Source organism: Spinacia oleracea, chromosome 1 (assembly GCF_020520425.1).
Source record: "Spinacia oleracea cultivar Varoflay chromosome 1, BTI_SOV_V1, whole genome shotgun sequence".
In the NCBI taxonomy this organism is placed as follows: domain Eukaryota; kingdom Viridiplantae; phylum Streptophyta; class Magnoliopsida; order Caryophyllales; family Amaranthaceae; genus Spinacia; species Spinacia oleracea.
In genome coordinates this window covers 120,551,285-120,573,358 of record NC_079487.1, presented here as the reverse complement: position 1 = coordinate 120,573,358, position 22,074 = coordinate 120,551,285, and the positions used below count along the sequence as shown (strand labels likewise).

The following is a 22,074-nucleotide window of genomic DNA, read 5'->3' as shown; positions in this document are numbered from 1 at the left end:
TGTCATTAAGGATCCTGCCAGCTGCTCAATGTTGAATTTGGTGAAATCCTTGGTTTCAAACAATGCAGTGACCTTGGTTCTCCATCGATAATCTTGAGGCATGCTCCTTAGAATTTTCCTAACCTGTTCATCAGAGGGAATAATTCTTCCAAGGGAAACAAGTTCATTAGTAATGTTAGTGAACCGAGTAAACATCTCCTGAATTGTTTCTTGTGGATGCATTTCAAAACGTTCATATTTAGACATCAGTAAATCAATTTTAGAACGTTTGACCTCATTTGTTCCTTCATGTGTTACTTGAAGGAGATCCCAGATTTGCTTTGCGCTCTTGCACCCCATAACTCTATTGTGTTCATGAGGTCCAAGGCCGCAATGCAAAATCTTAACAGCCATAGCGTTGATTTCATATTTTTCAAAATCTTCTTTCACAAATTCAGAAATAGGTTTAGGAACTACCTCATTTTCAGCATTGGTTTTTGTTACCTCGAAGTTACCGACTTCTATGACTCGCCAAACTTGATAGTTCTCTGCCTTGATAAAGATCTCCATTCTGTTCTTCCAATATGTATAGAATTTTCCATTGAACATTGGAGGTCTTTGAGTTGAAAAACCTTCTTCGAGTTTCTCGTGAGTGTTCATACTTTCCAGGAACTTTTTCTCAACAGGGTTTCCTGTATTTTTGTGAGATCCCGCTCTGATACCAACTGATATTCCAGTAGGAACACTGACAAGAGGGGGGGGGTGAATTGTTTCGTTGAACTTAGGGTGTTCCTTTGCGGAATTTAGAAATTAAAGGAACAACTAACAAATTAGTACGAAGAATGTGAAAACTGAGGAAACTTCTTGATCCTTATCAAGAAGCGAAAACCTCAAACTCTTTTATATATTGTAATCGCTCGAATACAACACACTCAATAACTCGAGTTCCACTTGAACACGAGTTCCTCACAGCAATCCCCGTTGATTACTGTGCTTGCTCCTTTCACACTCTCTCGCTGACTTGACTCTAAGTCACTTTAAGGATCACTCAACCCTTACACTCAAAACTCAAGGATCACTTGATCCTTAACCCCACAACTCAAGGATCACTCGATCCTTAACCCCACAATTACAACTCGAATTATGAAAACTCTAGTATTCAATAAAGCTTATGTACAAAAAAGGAACTTTAGGAACACGCTCTTTCGCAAACTGACTTTTTATAAAAACTCTTAAGTTCTTTAGAAATATTGCACGTTGTCAGTTGTGATTTGAGAAATGAAAAACCTTTTCCTTTTATAGAAGAACTTTCTTGGTCAGTTTCCCATGTTCCCCTCAACGGCCACTAACAGTTACTGGGAGCAGTAACGTGCACGTTGATTGAGAGAAACAGGGAGACTTCTTCAAACCACTTTTAACACGTTCAATTTTAGAGAAAATAGTGGGAGTAGTTTTAGGAACAAGTAAAAACCTTTTCTTGGAAAACAAGGAATTCTAAATCAGAATCCAATGTTGATTTTCTCAAAATCGTTTTATTTATTTTCCAAAAGATTTTCCTTTATAAAACTTTATTTTATTTACAAAAACTATTTTCTCAAATATATTAAAACACACGTGTTCCTTTTGTTCCATATTATGCATAAACGTTATTAAAATACTTACATAAAATCTAAACATAAACTCATATGTTGTAGCTTCTATGTTGGCACCTTTTGAAGCATCACCTGAATGCTTCATGCATTGTTCCTTCTCCGGAACTTTGATGATCTTCATACTATATGAGGAGCACCCTTAATAACTTGCTTTAGGATCAGTCGTTGAGGATCAGCCTGCTTTAGGAGCAACCGTCTTTGGGAACAGCCGTCTTGGGAACAGCCGTCTTAGGAACAGCCGTCGTGGGAACAACCGTCTTGGGAACAGCCGTCGTGGGAACAGCCGTCTTAGGAACAGCTGTTCCCGCTGTCTTGGGAACAGCTGTTCCCGCTGTCTTGGGAACAACTGTCTTGGGAACAACCTTCATATGCAGACTTGATCGATTCTTTAGGAATTCCATGCATTGCTCAGTGTTTGTTCCACATGCTTAGTTTGTCCTACTCAGGCACTCCCTAACTTAGCATTACAAAAACACACTTAAACAATGATCAGGAAGTTTGCGTTGTCATCATCAAAACTCAGAATCAACAATATTCCCCCTTTTTGGTGATGACAACATAAGCAAACTTTTACCAAAAAAATCAAACTTATTTTGCAATCCTAAACAAGTTTTCAAAACAAAACAAAACAAAACACAAAAAAATAAAAAAAGTTACGAGAAAAAAAATTTGAATTTTAAAAACAACGAAGTTTACAAAATTGAAAACTTACAGCAAGAAGTGAGCAAATGAGGGACATGGAGACAGGTAAGATCAATTAAGAAAAGTTTGTATTCTCTTCCCCCTGTTGGCATTAACAAAAAGAAAAAATACAAGGCAATAATATAATATTCATAGCGCCCCACGATCAACGTTTGGCAAACTAAGTTAGCCTCAAGGTCAAGTCTCAACATGCATAATTAATTGTAAGCATAATATATAATAAAAGAAATCAACCAATTTTTAGAGATGCAAGTTTTAGGTTCCACAGGTTCTGAAGATAAAAATAACGATGATGTCACCCAAATTGAGGGCTACATAAAAAAGAGAAAAAAAATTGTTCCAAACAAATAAAAAACCAATGTAACAATCAAATAGCTGATCAGGTTTAGTTTTCAAGCTTTTGTAGAATTGTGGATGAGCTCGTAGTCACTTGAGCGTTGAGTTGATGCAGATCGGATCCCATCTCCTTAATCACTGAAACTAAGGCACCCACCTGTGATTGCAACTCACTGATCCTGGCATCCGTACCTTCCTGTATAGCCATCATTCTAGCCATCCCCTCCTTAAGCTGACTGACCTGTTCCTTGAGTTCCACAATGGAAGGATCCTTCTGTGATCCCAAAGAACTAGAGGAGCTACCAAATGAACTAAAACCACCAAAACCAGAAAAACCAAGAGGAACAGCTGTGGGTGGAGGAACAAGTACTACTCTAGGATTAGGAACAACATCCTTGGGTTGGGATGCTTGTTCCTTCTCCTTATTTTCAATATTAATGGCCTCTTATCCTTGTTCCCCCTCTTGATCCTCATCATCACAGGAAATATCAACATTTGTAGAAGGACTAATTACTTTTGTTCCTTTGGTAGCAATCCACATATTCCTTCTCCCTCCTGTAGGTGATTTATGAACACCCTTTTTCTCTTTCGCATGTTTCTCTACCTTTGTCACTTTCTTAACTTTTACAGACTCTTCCTCCTTTTCACTTACATCCTCCTCATCATTGACCGATTCGGTCTAATTCAATCTTATTTATTACAAAACCTTCAACCAAATAAACATTCTTGGACGAGAGGACATTCGACGCCTCCTTTTCCGACCACCGCCCACTTCCCACTTCCCCCAGCGTTCGACCGACTACTCCTTCCCCCTGCGAAGCGCCACTATTGTCGCCAGTGAGAATTGAATCTTTGCCGGTATTGGGTCAAGGGTGATTCCAAACGGTTGGGTTTTTGGAGGTGAATGGGTTTGGGTTTTTTTCAGGGGTTTTGAGTGGTGAGGTTTCCATGGGGATTGGTGAGGTAGAGTTTCAGTTTCTTTTGTTTGTCATATTTCTGTTGATACTTGTTCTCACCATTGTTGGTGAAGGGGTATGGAGTGGTGGGGAATAGATTATGAGAGAGGTACAAGGAGGTGAGGTTAAACGTGTATTTGTGGGTGTGGTTTTTGAGTAGTTGAGATCCATTTGGATTGTTTCCATTAGTTTCTTAGTTGTTGGGAACAAGAAGAATTTGAGGATTAAGAAATGAATTTGTGAGGTTTATGTATGTGGATGATAAACAAAAAAAATCGGAAAGATAAAAAAATTTCGAGGAAAAAATAAAGATAAAAATAAAATTCTAAAAGATAAATAATGATAAAAAATTTGAGAGAATACATGAAAAATTATAATGGTAAACCTAATTGTGGAACAGCTTATTTTTGCATCTCGCATTATTGATTCATTTATTTAATCATGTATTATGCACTTTCATTATGTAAGTTGATCCCTAACGATGGTAAACTTCAGCTATGCTTTCGCACGTAAAATTATGAATATATATCAAGGCCAAGCATTTAATATTAAAGTTTATACCTTTAGAGGATCTTCCTGCTTCCTTATCTTAGCTTGATCATTCCCAGTTCCAGTCTCATTTTCTCGTGCTTCTCTCTGCTTGTTTACTTTGTAAGATCCTTGCACATACTTTCATTTGTTGCACCAAATAGTATATTGTCAACGTAAATTTGTACAAAAAATAAATTTTTTCGTTTGAAATTATTTTTCAGAAGGAGTTCAGATAATATTTCGTACCACGATCTAGTAGCTTGCTTTAACTCATAATGAGCTTTGTCAAGCTTATAGACGTGGTTTGGAAATTCAGGATATTTAGAATCGGGAGGTTGTTCCACATAGACGTCATCTTCTAAATGTTCGTTTAGGGAAGCATTTTTGATGTCCATTTGGTACAACTTAATTTCCGTAAAGGCTGCAAAAACAATTAAGGTTCTTATAGTTTTTAATCTATCAACAGGAGCAAATGTTTCTTTGAAATTAGTGCTCACCTGTTGATTATGGCGTTTAACGACTAACCTTGCTATTGTTCCATGTTCATCAAGCTTGTTCCTGAGCATCCATTTGAGTCCCTCTTGTTCCTCTTGAACGGAGACTCCAGTCTTTTCTGCTTGTTCCTCTCGGATAGGAACCTCCTGATTTGCTTGTTCCTCTTGAACATGAAATCCCAGATTATTTTCTACTTGTTCCTCTTGCACTTGAAATTCCAGATTATTTTCTACTTGTTCCTCTTGCATAAGAACACCTTGATTTTCTGCTTGTTCCTCTTGCATAGGAACACCTTGTTTTTCTGCTTGTTCCTCTTGCATGGGAACACCTTGATTTTTTGCTTGTTCCTCTTGCATGGGAACACCCTGATTTTCTGCTTGTTCCTCTTGCATAGGAACTCCTTGATCTTTCTTATGTAGTTCCGCTGGAGAATCTTCCTCATCATTATCTGTAAGGCGAATCAAGCCAATATCGAAATTCTCCGTCTCCTGAACTTCATTAGCATTATTAGTTTCATCAAGAATAGTATGTACATTTTTAACTCTTCTAAAAGAGTCTTTAAGAGAGTTGTTCCTGACAGGCAATTCCAAGAACCTACCTTGTACCTCATATCTAACATTATTTAGGTAGGTCATGTGATCTTTATTGGGCTCCAATTCCTTATTACTTTGTTCCTTTACTACACTAAGCTTTTCAAAAAATACTAGAGTTTCAATTGGTGATTCAATTAACCTGTTATTAGACAAAGATTGAGAGGTTGTGGAACTTACCTCGTTTGATGGATCTTGCATTGTTCCATCAATCTTTGCCATGAGGCACAGGTTGGCAGTTTCTTTTTCTGGTTGGTCATCATCGTCCTCCGAGTCTGTAACATCTCCCCATGCTGCAATCATTGCCTTTTTGGGTTTGGAAAAGGTGGGTTTGTTGCATCTTTCTTTGAGCCGATCCTCTCCTTTTCCTTTTTCATATTCCCACTGAGGGCACTCCCGGATTTGATGGTCTGGATCACCGCATTTGAAGCATCCTTGGCCGGATTTGGAACCAATTGTTCTTCTTCCGGAGTTCCTTCCTTTTTGATTTCCCGGTCTGAGGTTTCTGTATAATCTTTTCATCCTTCTGACCAAAGTGGCAGCCTCTTCTTCATCCGGTTCTGAATCCTCCAGTTCCTCAGCCTTGAGAGCAAGACCTTGGTTCTTGGGATTCTCAGGAACAGCTGATCCTAGATGTAGTTCACGTGTCATTAAGGATCCTGCCAGCTGCTCAATGTTGAATTTGGTGAAATCCTTGGTTTCAAACAATGCAGTGACCTTGGTTCTCCATCGATCATCTTGAGGCATGCTCCTTAGAATTTTCCTAACCTGTTCATCAGAGGGAATAATTCTTCCAAGGGAAACAAGTTCATTAGTAATGTTAGTGAACCGAGTAAACATCTCCTGAATTGTTTCTTGTGGATGCATTTCAAAACGTTCATATTTAGACATCAGTAAATCAATTTTAGAACGTTTGACCTCATTTGTTCCTTCATGTGTTACTTGAAGGAGATCCCAGATTTGCTTTGCGCTCTTGCACCCCATAACTCTATTGTGTTCATGAGGTCCAAGGCCGCAATGCAAAATCTTAACAGCCATAGCGTTGATTTCATATTTTTCAAAATCTTCTTTCACAAATTCAGAAATAGGTTTAGGAACTACCTCATTTTCAGCATTGGTTTTTGTTACCTCGAAGTTACCGACTTCTATGACTCGCCAAACTTGATAGTTCTCTGCCTTGATAAAGATCTCCATTCTGTTCTTCCAATATGTATAGAATTTTCCATTGAACATTGGAGGTCTTTGAGTTGAATAACCTTCTTCGAGTTTCTCGTGAGTGTTCATACTTTCCAGGAACTTTTTCTCAACAGGGTTTCCTGTATTTTTGTGAGATCCCGCTCTGATACCAACTGATATTCCAGTAGGAACACTGACAAGAGGGGGGGGGGGGGGTGAATTGTTTCGTTGAACTTAGGGTGTTCCTTTGCGGAATTTAGAAATTAAAGGAACAACTAACAAATTAGTACGAAGAATGTGAAAACTGAGGAAACTTCTTGATCCTTATCAAGAAGCGAAAACCTCAAACTCTTTTATATATTGTAATCGCTCGAATACAACACACTCAATAACTCGAGTTCCACTTGAACACGAGTTCCTCACAGCAATCCCCGTTGATTACTGTGCTTGCTCCTTTCACACTCTCTCGCTGACTTGACTCTAAGTCACTTTAAGGATCACTCAACCCTTACACTCAAAACTCAAGGATCACTTGATCCTTAACCCCACAACTCAAGGATCACTCGATCCTTAACCCCACAATTACAACTCGAATTATGAAAACTCTAGTATTCAATAAAGCTTATGTACAAAAAAGGAACTTTAGGAACACGCTCTTTCGCAAACTGACTTTTTATAAAAACTCTTAAGTTCTTTAGAAATATTGCACGTTGTCAGTTGTGATTTGAGAAATGAAAAACCTTTTCCTTTTATAGAAGAACTTTCTTGGTCAGTTTCTGTTAGGTTATGATACATATGACAATTCATAAATCATGCAGAAAAACCATAAAGCCAGGAAAACATATTATTTACACATAATCATTTAGCATAGTTTAGATGCATACTCTTTGTTGCGTGCCTTCCCTAGCTGCGCCCGAACCGAACAAGAACAAGTCTTTAGGACTCCAAGTGTCGTCCCTCCGTAGATAGTCCACAGCACGTCCGGATCCGCCTTAAGATTGACCAACTAGAATCGCCCTTAAGGTACTATTATTTTCGGCACTTTATAGGCAAATGTGTGACTGAATTTTTCTCTCAAAAACTCACTTTGAATACTTTTTAAACTCGTTATAAATTGTGAACCCAGGCCACATATTTATAGGGTTATGGAAAGGGAATTGGAAACCTATTCAGATACAAATTAATTAAACCTAGAATCCTACAAGAACTCTAATTTAACTAATTTATCAAATAGAATTAGGAATTTAATCATTAACCGAACTCTGCACGTTTTAGGAAACGTGCACGAACACAAACACTTACACACGCACACACGGCAGCCACGATGGGCCGCCCATGCATGCGCACAAGCAGCAGCCCAAGCAGCGCCCGCGCGCGCTGCGCGCTGCGCGTGCTGTGCGCGCTGTGCGCGCTGCGCAGCCTGCTGGGCCTGGCCTTGCGCTGGGCCTGGCGTGGCTGTTTGTGTGGCGCGCTTGGCTTGCTGGGCGATGGCCTGGCTTCGTGCTGGGCCCTCGTCCGGCAGGCTTCGTCCGATGCTTATTCGTACGATACGCTTCCGATTAAATTTCCGATTCCGGAATTCATTTCCGATACAAACAATATTTAACAATATTTTTGTAAACTTGTTTCAGAATAGGTGTTTCCTTGTCTACATGTCCTGCTGGCTGATGATTTATGAGTAGATGATGTTAACTAAACTTAGCTTCATTGAGAACATATTGATTAAAATTGAGGCATTGAGAACATGACTAAGTCATGATGTTTATTGGAGTACTTGATTTCTTAAGTATTGTTTTCTTTACTTCTATGGTCTGTGATGAGATAGTAAGCCAATATTATGGTTAATATGACTGATTAGTGATTTTTCTGCAGATATACGACATTTTCCAGCAATTACCACCCAAGATCCAAGTCGGAGTATTTTCTGCAACAATGCCCCCTGAGGCTCTTGAGATCACCAGGAAGTTCATGAACAAACCTGTCAGGATTCTCGTGAAGCGTGATGAGCTGACTCTTGAAGGTATCAAGCAATTCTATGTTAATGTTGACAAGGAAGACTGGAAGCTCGATACACTTAGTGATCTCTACGAAACTTTGGCGATTGCCCAAAGTGTTATATTCGTAAACACGAGGAGGAAGGTGGACTGGTTGACCGACCAGATGAGAGCCCGTGATCACACCGTTTCAGCCACTCACGGAGACATGGACCAGAACACTAGGGACATCATTATGCGGGAATTCCGTTCTGGTTCATCCCGTATCCTGATTACAACCGATCTTCTTGCTCGTGGTATTGATGTTCAGCAAGTCTCCCTTGTGATCAACTACGATCTTCCAACTCAACCTGAGAACTACCTCCACAGGATTGGACGAAGTGGGCGATTCGGAAGGAAGGGTGTTGCCATCAACTTTGTTACCAGTGATGATGATAAGATGCTCTTTGATATTCAGAAGTTCTACAATGTGACAGTGGAGGAGCTCCCTGCTAACGTTGCTGACCTTATCTGATGAATTTGGTTTGTGTTTTTAGGGAACAAGGTGTTTTGTCTGACAGAGTTTCACAGCCTATCACTCTTTAATTACTATGCTCTCTTTTTCTTTTCTTTTTTTACCTTTATTATGTGAACATCTTTAACCCACGCTGTGGATGTCCCAGCTTAAATTTTTGTAGGAGACAAGTTTAAATTGTACTTTTGGTATTTTAGGTTCAGAAGAGTTTTACCTGTTGCCATTTTTGCTGTTCTCTTTGCTTCGTTTTTTTGACTTTGCTGGTATAGTAATATAGTATAAGTGCTGTTGTTGTTGACGCCATAAAGGCGAAACAGGCTTATTCTTGAAGGCCCAGTATTTTCTTTGGTTAGTTTTATAGAGCTCATCTACTTATGTGTGCGGTGTGCCTCGAAAATATAGTTGGTACACGCATAAAACTATGAAAGTTCAAGTCTAAAAAAACTGAATTATCGTGCCACATATCCACACTGTATGGATTTTTACCCTTACCAACTAACTGAGCACAAAGGAAAGGATGCCTGAGAACTTGGAATTTCCAACCTCTTGATCTTAAGAACAAACTTTATTTGGCAAACACTTTCAGTCATATTAAATAATTAGTTGTTACTCCCTCCGTCCCAAAATTATAGTCATGTTTTTTCAAATTGGGTGTCCCAAAAATAAAATATAGTTTTGTTTCTAATTTTGGCTATTAAGGTCTCCAATTTTCATGTACTATATTAATTAAAAATGCATTGAAAATCCCATCCCATGTAATACATTCCACTTTTCTATGTACTATATTTTCTTTTCCATGTACTTTATTCCATTTTTTCATCCAACTGAACCATCATTTGTACTTTATTATACTTTTTCATGTATTATATTCCATTTTTTTCTTAAAACCCGTGTTTTTGGTTAATTTAAGTCATCTTAAGCTATTAATTTAAGTAATCTTAAATGATTATGAATGTTTGTTAGGGAGCTGAAACAAAATTTAAGGTGGGTTAGTAGACTGAAATGCAAACGTTGTTCAAACTAACGTCTGTAGATCAGGAGCTGAAATTTATTTTTCCTTCAAATTAAGACTCGGAGAAAATCGATTAATAAGTGATATCAATTTCTACCTTAATCCATTTTTCGGCTAATTAAACTACTTAAATCATAATTACCCCTACATATACTCCCTCCGTTCTTGTTTGTTAGTCACGTCTCATTTCCGTATTGAGATGTATTTATTTATTAGCCCCTTTTAGAATCTTTCTTTATTTGTTCAACAATCATTCCCCTTTTACCTTTATATTACAATTGCAATTCCCTTATAGTCCAAAGAAATATGCAAGTGGTTCCTTTATTCTCTAATTTAACAACACTAAATACTCCACCTACCCATATTTTCTTAATTTTCTCTTTCTCTCCTACCCATATGGGTGACATTCTTTAGAGATTCACATGCAAGGTGTCCTCTTAGTAAATTGTTCAATATTTTATAAGGGACTAATAAACAAGAACGGAGGGAGTACTTCATTTTTTTTAATGAATTAAAAAAAATGCCACCCAAAATTTAAAAAAACAATAAAAAAATTAATGTATTACCAAAAGTTTTCTCTCTTAGTTGGGGTATTTTTGTTTTGTTTTTTTAGAATATGATTAATTTTATTAAAATAAAGCAAAAGAATTATGAAAATTTTGTGTTATTTGTTAATATCGATCATTTGATTTTGATTTTACATTATGTTTGTTTAAGGGGATCTTTTTTATATTCGCACGCATCGCGTGCATATAAGACTACTTTCAATAGAATATAACTCATGTGGTTATGAGAGAGAAATAATGGGCCGGGGGGGTTAATGGGGATAAATATTTACTTGAGAGTAAACAAGTGGAATTTTGAGATGTTTTATGGGTATAAAGGGGATAAATGTTAGACAAATAGAGAAAGATTTCCAAAAGCTAGGACTAATAACAAGAATAACTCAATTAAGAAAGGGGACTAACAATCAAGATTGGAGGGAGTAGGTAATAATTCACAATTTTTTTATACTTCTTTTGCTATGTTTTGTTTGCAAAAACTTGACTTTTAGAATTATTAACTCCCATACTTTATACGGAATATTATGTATTTCCTCTGTTTATTTTTATTTGCAACACTTTGATTTGATGTTTATATTTAAAGGAAAATATATTTGTGAGAGATTTTGTGAAATTCGTTTTAATACTTCTTATATTTTACGAAGATCAATTTTTTATACTCCGTAACTTTTAGTTATCGTTAATCTAAGAAAACAAAAACTTAAATAAAGCAGTCTATATAAGACGAACTTATTACCAAATAGTTAAACTTTTTGATCAAATAGTTATATTATACTATTATTACTTACACTTTTCAATCAATATTTTTACATTTCTAATCAAATAGTTATATTTTTTAATGTTGATATCAACGGTCTAACATATACGGTGTTCTTATGAGAGACATACTCCCTCCGTCCCGGAATACTTGAAACGCTTTCCTTATCGGGCCGTCCCGGATTACTTGAAACGCTTCTAAAAATGGAAACTTTACGTAATACTTTATTATTTTCTCACCTTACCTAAGGGCCCACCAACAACCCTACTACCCCAAATAAACATTAAAAAAATTCATGACCCCCCACCACATCCCACTATCTATATTAAAAAAATACCCCACTACTTACTAACTACCTTTCAATTAAATAAGAAGACAATTATAATGAATTAAACTCCGTGCCGGTCAAACGGTTTCAAGTATTCCGGGACGGAGGGAGTACTCATACAAAGTATAAGATACTCCCTCCGTACTTATTTTTTTAAAAGAGTCACATATACTACTTCTAACTATCTTTTTTTAGGGGTCACATTTCCTATTTAGTAACTTTTCTACCGCACCTCCTCATTATTTAATTTATCTAATTTTATCTCGTGACAACCAATACAATAAACGCTCTCTTTACTTTGATTAAAATCATCTTTTTTCTATTTGTTTATTAATCCCTCCCCCAATCGCTTTGTTATTTTTTTAAAATTAAACTATATTTCCTTAATACGCGTGCATATTGTAACTCTTAATAGAATTACGGAGGGAGTATTAATTATCAATTATACATTGATATGCGTAAAAGTTAAAGTGTTACAAGTATCTATCTATCTATATTATATACGTGAAGAGCCGATGTTATTATGGTAAATCCACTTTTGGTGTCCCCCTAGGATTAGACTAAACTATTCTCTACATAAAATTAATTAAATTCCCTCTACATAAGGTTATTATTTATTGATTTAAACAGCTGCTTAGTAATTGATTAAAAAAGCGTACTAATTTAATTATTAATTTTCAAAACTGATGTAATTGATGAATGTTTTAGTATTAGTAAACGTCCATATGTAGTAAGCGTAATTGACATAATTGACGTAATTTATTGGCATAACATTCAACTTACATATTATTCGCTATTATTCTCCATGTATTTTGTATATATTGCAATATCATGAATATAATAAGGACGTTGACTAATGCTACAGAATAATATGGACGGTAACTAAATATGGATATTGACTAATGCTACAAAATAATACGGGCGTTAACTGAATAATATGGGAGTTAACTAAATACGGACGTTGACTTTGCTACATAATAATATGGACGTTAACTAAACATGGACGTTGATTGGCATAACATTTACATCAATTACAATAAATCACACATAGAATTTCTCGAAAGTCAACAAAAAATTATTCATTTCTTCGGCAAAAGCTCAAGCAAAATATCAGTAAAAACATATTACAAATCAGGAAATAAGAGTACATCACACATATAATTTCTCGAAAGTCAACAAAGAAATTAATCATTTCTCCAGCAAAAGTATAAGTAAGGAAATAAATCAAAAGTTATATAAATATGTCTGCATTCTCTCATTTTCTTCATAAACTCGGTAAAATCTGTCAATAATACCACCAAAAAATTAATTACAAAATTAATATAGTTGCCAAAATTAATCAAATTTAATTAATCTTTTCAGCCTATTTACTTTAAACCTAATACTCCATCACTCTAAATTCGAGAAAAACACACACCATGGTAGCGCTCAGCGTGCTCTAAATTCTTTCACAAGTTGATTATGAAATATATATATATTTGTTAATTTATTCATCTAAAAATAATACGGGACGTATACTTGGTTGTTTGAATTGTAATTTTTAATTTTATGTTTTAGATTTGATGTTCACATTTTGTAATGCAATATTGAAGAAAACATATCATATGCGAGAATACACTTTTGGATGTAGAGAAGGAAAAATTAGATGAGATACCAATTTATATACCAATACTTTCATAATACGCATGCCCCTATTTACTATATTAAAAAAAACCTAAGATAATTAGGATCATTCGTCAATGTTGAAAAATAATAAAAAATCAAAAAGGTTTTAAGAGGAGTTAATTATATACTTCATAGGAATTTTTTTCTTTAGATTATCGAACTTTGTAAACAATTTTTTCTTGCTTATTATTTGTGGTGATTAACTGTAATAACACAATTTTATTTTATTATCTCGCACGCATTGCGTACACATAAAACTAGTAAACAAACATAAAAACTAAGGGCCCGTTCGGTACCACTGTTAGTTTCCAGTTTTTGGTTTTTTGGCTTTGTAAGTCATATGATTTAGATTGAATTATCAACTTAAAAAATAGTCATATCTATTGTAATCAGGTTAATTTTGAAAACTAACAACAAAAACTAGAAACTTCTTTTTGTGGTTTTCATATTTTGGTTTTTAGTTTTGTAAAAAACAGAAAACTGAAAACAAAAACCGATACCGAACGAGCCCTTAAAGTACATAAATACTGCCAAAAATCAAACTGCATCGATTATTTTAAAACAGAAAAAACAATTTACATTACCTATTACTACATGGATAAGGAAATAATAGAACGAGCCTTTTTATTTTTAGTAACAAAAATATAATAATAATATAAATAGGTGAGATATTACCCTAGGTACCCTTTCATTGGTAAACAATTGTCCTCGCAACATCGTAAAAAAGCATTTCGAGTAACTGAATCATCATCAATTTCAAGTAAGCCTTTTCATCTAATTAATTAGTTTGTTTATGCTAATTTACAAGCATAAATTCTTTTTTCTTTTGATTGATTGATTTATTTATTTAGTCGTGTGTTGGTTACTTGGTTGTTGATTATTTGAGGTCTGCAGTGTAATGTCTGTTTTGTTCCCTAAATTTTATGCAGATTAGGTTTTGATGGAATTAGTATTTTGTAATTCAGTTGAATGTTGTCTATATTTGATTGTATGGATTTGATGATGCATCGAATTAGGAGTAATGATGCATTGCCGCGTAGTGATTTGGACTTAGGATTGATCAGCTAGCTTGTGAACTTGATTTAATTTAGAATCTGCGTTTTTTTTGAGGTTATAATGTTATGTTTCAACCGAAAGATTGTCAATTTGTTTATTTTGTGTGTGTTAGTTTATGATTGATTTCGTAGATGTGTTGGTTTGTGTATTCTATGTTGTTTTGCCTAAATAATTAACTATGTTAAAGATTTCTAATTAGATTTCCCCTAATGTTTACTAGCACATGGTGATTGTTTAGGCCCGAAAGATCGAATCTTACCGAAATATGTTACTTGTTTCCGTAAAATTACCCTAGATTTGTGCATATGCGAAACATAGATAGGTTGTTTTTGGTACTATTTCAATTCATTGGTTCTTGTCGTCTCGTAGGAAAGCATTAATTTATATATTACGGAGTATGATTTTATAGTTGTTGCAGCAGCTGCTTATTGATGATTTTCAAATTAAATGAAATAATAGATTTTCTCGTTCTTATTTTGTCCGATAATCAATTGTCTTATTGCGTTCAAAGTGTTTGTGAGTTTGCGTTTTTGTAGATTCTCATGGTTCTTTGATCAATGCAGTCATGGCAGGAGTTGCACCTGAAGGTTCCCAGTATGACAGCAAAATGAGTGAATTTGTAAGTTGACTACTTTGCTGTAATACATATACATAATCTGTGAAAGCTATTCTTGTTTTATCACTGATTTTCATTTACTCTATGACTATGAAGGCTTTCTGAGGAAGGAGGTGATTTCTTCACTTCATATGACGAGGTTTATGAAAGCTTTGATAAAATGGGTTTGGCAGAGAACCTTCTTAGAGGAATCTATGCTTATGGTAAATTTCTATCCTAGGATTTATTTATAAATGTCTTTTTGATGTGTTAGTTATTTTAAAAAATGGAACTCTGTTATCAGGTTTCGAGAAACCTTCTGCTATTCAACAGAGGGGAATAGTCCCATTCTGCAAGGGTCTTGATGTTATTCAGCAAGCCCAGTCTGGTACAGGAAAGACAGCTACTTTCTGCTCTGGTATCCTACAGCAGCTAGATTATGAATTGTTGGAATGCCAAGCTCTTGTTATTGTTCCAACCAGAGAGCTTGCTCAACAAATTGAGAAAATTATGAGGGCCCTTGGAGATTACTTGGGCGTTAAGGTTCATGCTTGTGTTGAAGGAACACGTGTGCGTGAGGATCACAGAATCCTTGCTGCTGGTGTACATGTTGTTGTTGGTACCCCTGGTCGTGTCTTTGACATGTTGCGCAGACAATCCCTTCGCGCCAATCAGATTAAAATGTTTGTTCTTGATGAAGTTGATGAGATGCTTTCTAGAGGTTAATTTCAAGGACCTGGTATATATCCAATTATGTGCATATTCCTTTGTTATTGTCTTCTCTGCATTGCATTTCCTAGATGACAAGAGACAGAGCTAGCTTGTGCATATTAAAATCTGCCCTACTCTTCCAATTTTCCTAAAATCTGAAACTAGTGATATTAATTAGTGATATACTCCTTCTGCCCCTTAATACTCGCACAGTTTTGACTTTTTAAACTATTCACATAATTCACTTTGATCCTATTTTATTTCTAGTATATAATGTATTGTTGGCTTCATCTTAATATATATTTTCAAAATATTAATGTTTTTATAAGTTTTTATAATATGTAGTTAAACATATTGGTGTTCAAAGTTGTGCATCAGTAAGCGTGTCCAGTCAAAACAGTGCGAGTATTAAGAGACGGAGGGAGTAACATTTATGAATAGGAATGATGTTAACTAAACTTGATTCATTGAGAACATATCAGCCAATATTATGGTTAATATAACTGATTATTTTTCTGCAGATATACGGCATTTTCCAGCAACTACCACCCAAGATCCAAGTGGGAGTATTTTCTGTAACAATGCCCTCTGAAGCACTTGAGATCACCAGGAAATTGATGAACAAACCTGTCAGGATTCTCATTAATCCTGATGATGATGAGCCGAGTCTCGAGGGTATCAAGCAGTTCTATCTCACGTTGAGAAGGAAGATTGGAAGGTCGATACACTTTGTGATCTCTACGAAACTTTGCAGATTACCCAAAGTATGATATTCGTAAACACGAGTATGAAGGTCGACTGGTTGACCGACCAGTTGAGATCCCGTGATCACACAGTTTCAGCCATTCACGGAGATATGGACCAGAACACCAGGGACATCATTATCAAGGAATTCCGTTATGGTTCATCCCGTGTCTTCATTACAACTGATCTTCTTGATGTTCCGCAAGTCTCCCTTGTGATCAATTACGATCTTCCAACTCAACCTGAGAACTATCTGCACAGGATTGGACGAAGTGCAGTGGGCGATTCGGAAGGAAGGGTGTTGCAATCAATTTTGTTACCAGTGATGATGATGATAAGACGATGCACTTTGATATTCAGAAGTTTTACGATGTCACGGTGGAGGAGCTCCCTGCTAACATTGCCGAGCTTATCTGATGAATTTGGTTTGTGTTTTTAGGAAAGAAGTTGTTTTGTCTGTCCAATTAGTAAACATTCCACTACTTTTGTAGGAGACAAGTTTAAAATTGTACTTTTGTATTTTAGGTTAACAAGAGTTTTTTACCTGTTGTAATTTTTGCTGTTCTCTTTGCTTTGTTTTTTTAAGTTTTGCTACCGTTGAGAGGGGCGGATAGACCAATATCTGATATTTATTTTACGGATTTTTCATGAAATTCCCTTCAATTTTCACGAAATTCACCAAATGCCCCTCGACTTTCAGAAATTCACCAAATGCCCCTCACCTTTAACATAATACCCAAACTACCCTTACTACTGACGCGCCGTTAGTCCTCCGTTAAACAAATTTCAAATTCACCAAATGCCCCTTAATTTAAAATTAATTCACCAAATACCCTTAATTTGAAACATAATTCACCAAATACCCAAAACTGAAAATTAGCTTTTTAAAGTCCAACGACTAGTTTTGGGTTTGGAACGTGGCCGTTGCTTGTTGTTTGGTTATAACTAAGCCTGATCTGAGTGTTTATTGTAGTTTAGAAATTGTTTTGTTGTAGTTTCATCTCATTTTTATTGTCATGAGTTTTCATTCAAAATCGTCATCCACACACAATGAGTCCACATATATTGATGTTTGTAATCTTACTTTTTGTAATCATGAAGTGAATCAATCTAAGAGCAATTACTTGTTTTTGTAATTATCGTTCCTCTTTGAATTTATAATTTGGAGACAACTGTATGACTAAAACCTTCCTCTGTTTTTGATAACAAAGTCTGATTCTTTCTCAAACAAGCGAACTCACATATACGTAAAAGGGAATGATATGCTCAACAATTACATTCCACCGAGTATATACGCATATCTACCATCATATGCTGCATTTACAAGTTGTCAATCTAGAAACCAACTTTGCCAAAACAAGTTTGAAAAAGAAAGAAGAAAAGAAATTGAAAAAATAAAAAATACAACAAAAGAATAAACTGTACAAGAGGTATAGTGTATATTCCTGGTTATTAGCAACAAAATTTTTTGACGCTTTAATATATTCTCCTTTTATAATTATAATTAGGAGTAATTAATAATGTTTTGAAATGAAAACAGGTTCGCTGCAATGGGAGTGGCTGCTGAGAATGGCTGCAAGTGCGGTGCTAACTGCCAGTGCGACCCTTGCACCTGCAAATGAAGACCTTCTTCTCAAATTAAAACCCGTTGTTTCCTAAACAGCTAGAGCCCAGAAAAAACACACAACACACAGACAATCATACCCAAAACACCAAACTAGTGTAAATTGATTCCAACTATCGTGGATAACTGAATGATATCGTCGAAGGTTATAAGGAACTAATTCACCCCAATTTGAGATCTTAGTGATTGCTTACAATAATTTCTCACAGAATAATGAGAATTCTCTAATTCATTTCAGAAATTTATAATACAATCAAGAGTTTGAGTTAAATTAATCAAGAAACCCTAAAATTTGGGGCAAAATAGTTCATTCAATTTTATAATATCATAAACCCTAAATCGAAAAGAAATATACCACACTAGAGCAGAAATTCACTCAAACCCGAAGAAATATGGACGGTGGTGGTGGTGAGAAACGAGATTGCTGCTTGGTGATGGTTGAACACAAGTGGATCCCCATCAGACGGTGGTGGAACGGTGGCAATATTTTGATTACGAAGCTCTCTCACTCTTGGTGGTCGGTTTTCGTTGATGAAAGGAGATGGTTTATAGATTTGAAGATGTAGTTGAGGAGTTTGAATGTTGATGAACAGGGGAGAGAGAGAGGCAGTTTGAGAGTCGCCATTTTTTTCCTGAATTGTAATGAAGTGTGTTTAGAGGGGGTAATGGCGCCCAAAAGACAAATAAGGGCAAAACAGTAAAGTGTAGCTAACGGCGACTTTAACGTCCGTTAAGTGTAAGGGTAGTTTGGGTATTATGTTAAAGGTGAGGGGCATTTGGTGAATTTCTGAAAGTTGAGGGGCATTTGGTGAATTTCGTGAAAATTGAGGGGTATTTCATGAAAAATCCGTTTATTTTAAGATACATATCATCCACTAAACGACAAATAGAGATAAGAAAAAAATGAAAGCATGTGCCATTTTTTAGATAACAGATGCCTTTTTTAAAAAACAAATGCCATTTTCCAAAAACGGATGTCATTTTCAAACAAAATTGATTTTGTCCTTAAACGTTTGTCTTATCCCTATTTTGTTGTTTAGTGGGTGATATGTATTTGTGAAATACATACTGGTATTATACTTCCTCCTAATGTTGACGCCTTAACGGCTATCTAGGCTTATCGTCTTTTCGAGTAATTTTCTTGTCATTAGTTGTGTACTGAGCCATCAGGCCCATCAACCTATGTGTACCATGAAAATATTGTTTGTAGTTTGGTAATAATTAATGGCTGCATACCTATGCACCTAAAGATAGGTGCATATGAGCTAAAACGACACCTATTATATATAATATACCTATTTTTCTCTCTCCTACAACCTCTCATCATTTTTCTCTCTCATCAAACCCCATTTTCTCTCTCCATATTTTGCGCCATGGCGAATAACCGGCGGCGCCAATCACCACCTCCACTGGCAGCTGACCTCCTCCTCATCCGTAATCTATCTCTTTCTCTCTTCTTTCCTTCTCCGAAACTGCAATTAATTGCAATTTCTTTGAGTTTTGCTAAAATCTAGGATGACGATGCTTTCGCCGGAGTTTCGATCTCCTCCGTTCCGGTTAGGGCATCTGTTTTGATTCAAATTATGTCTGCGTACGTCTATTTTTTACATATGTGATTGACAAGATCATACAGAAGACGCAGCATACGAATATGATTGATGTTCAAACTCATAATCGGACTCGTGATAAGACTTGTTGTGAGTGTTTTCTAATTCAATATATAGAAATGATTTTCTGGATCTAGACATGAGTAGGTAAAATGCTTTGAATATTGATCATGCTGCTGGAAATCTAGCCACGATTAAAGTAATTGCATGATTAGATTTGGTAACAATGTTATTAGTAACTACTACTATTTTTAATTTATAGTTTACATGTTTTAGGATTTTTTTTTAGAGGTTAATTTTTGTGAATGAGTTTGAAATTATGGAGTAGATTCATAAGTTTAGTGCGTAGTTTATATCGAGCCGAGAATTAATACTATGAGTGTGGTGAGATTTTTGATGCAATTGATTCGATACTTTTGTGTGATGTTCATTTTATCAAGTCTAATGTTCATTTTATCCAAAATCATGTTCAATTAAATTTAACTTATAAAACCAATATATGTTCAATAATTTTGTGTGACGTTCAGTTTCTCAAGTTTCATGTTCAACTTATAAAGAATTATGTACAACTAAATTTAGCCTATAAAACTATGATATCTTCAACACTTTGTGTGATGTTCAGTTTCTCAAGTCTTTATGTTCAACTTATACAAAATAATGTTCAACTAAAAACATTGTGATTTCCTGCAGGAAGGAAAAGGTTAATAAGAATGCGGCAACAAAAGATAAAAGATGATTTAGAAATCGAAGATATGATATTAAGAGAGGCTGCAAGAATTGAAGAAGAATTGAAGGCATAAGCAACAAAAAAAGAATATGCAAAGAGAAAAGAGACCGTTGTAGCGAAAAAAGTGGAAGCCGAAAGGAAAGAAACAGAAAAATTAGAAGCATATATAGGAAGAGAAAAGAGGCAGCAACATCTAACGTAGAGGAAGTAGATAGAAAGTAAATGACATGTTCAATTTCTGAACATGAATGTGTATTAAATTACTTTAAATGTCCATTTGTGTATTCTTTATGTGTGCTTGAATTGCCGCTTACTCAAATAATGATATATTTTTTATGGAAAACAAGCGTGATAAAAAAATTAAAAAAAAATTAAAAGTTAAAAAGTTAAAAGAAGTTAGAAACAAAAAAAAAAAAAAAAAACAGAATAATGCACTAAAAAGGAAGGTTGATGCTGCTAAAAGAGCAATTATAGCTCATATGCATGCAGAGTTGCATGCATACCTATGCAGCCAAAAATTTGGGTGTAGTTTGGTACACACATAAAACTATGAAAGCTCAAGTCTACCAGACTACTCAACACTGAATTATCGTGCCGCATACCCACAACTCCACAAGGCCACAATGTTTGGATTATAATCCTCAAGGAAAGGATGACTAAGAACTGGACTTTCCAACCTTTTGATCTTGAGAACAGGTGTTCAAAATACATTATGATTAGAGAGGGCTTAACAGAAAAGTTCCATCATTGTCAGAGTCGGAAGGAAACTTATTTTGGCGCACTAAATTTTTTTTAGTTGTCCCAAAATCATTTCTGTAGTCACATGCTGAGCAGAGGGCTAAACATGAGTACCTTTTCACCAATTATTAAATAAACTTGGTTCACACTAAATTTATTGTGGACCACTATGTAGTAAGTGCTTGAAACGAATCATTCATAGCTTTACAAACACTCTCACCATAACCAAGTTTACAACTTACTTATTAGTTAGTCTCAAACACTAGCTCACCCCCACATTACACAACCATTTATCGAAATAAATATTATGCATAAAAAGGACAGAAACTAAACATATTTGTAAAATAATAATTGACAAACATAATAAAGTGAGTTGTATGTCTATGACACTGTCACCCATTTATGATATATTCCACTTCCACAACAAACAGACCGACTAGACCAGTCAGTTCTCTCATTGACATGGATTCTAATATTCTATAAAACCTCCCGTCTTCCTTGTGCATCACACATTGGAGCTCAAATATATCAAAATTTGTTTGAAATTACTTTGGAGTTTCAGTATATAGAAAACGAAGCTTACTCAAAAAATATCAAAAGAGATTTCCAAAAGAGTATCTTCAATTCTGTACTAATTGTTCAAACCTTTGACAATATTCCAAAACCAACAGTTGAAGGAGATTTACAAATTAAACCACAATGAAAAAGACGCTAACAAAACTCTAACTTTGCTATTTCGATGAACATGATATATTAGGCCCAACATGCCTCATCCTCTCGGCTCTCTATTATACGGAGTACTTCTTTTAACTCACTCAATACCTTTGCTCAACCTTACTTAGCAATGGAAATATGATAGATTAAAATAATATAAAAACAATAATGAACAACAGATCATGGAAACGTAAATCAAGATGAGCCCCCATAAAACCTCATTAGTTCTTCCCAAAAATAACAACCCAATTAACACTAATCATCAATATTTAATGCCCAAAATACCAATTACCCAAAATAGCCACAAT

General features: G+C 35.3%; 1 protein-coding gene and 1 pseudogene across 1 annotated transcript; both read left to right on the top strand.

Annotated features, from left to right (window-relative positions):
* The window catches only part of LOC110795894 (eukaryotic initiation factor 4A-9-like), a 36,297-nt pseudogene extending 19,288 nt beyond the window's left edge, over nt 1-17,009 (top strand).
* LOC130472062 (eukaryotic initiation factor 4A-6) lies at nt 8,275-9,148 on the top strand. The gene has a single exon (XM_056842480.1). The coding sequence runs from the start codon at nt 8,350-8,352 to the stop codon at nt 8,923-8,925; it is 576 nt and encodes a 191-aa protein (XP_056698458.1). The 5' UTR covers nt 8,275-8,349; the 3' UTR covers nt 8,926-9,148.
* Nucleotides 17,010-22,074: the final 5,065 nt, after the last annotated feature.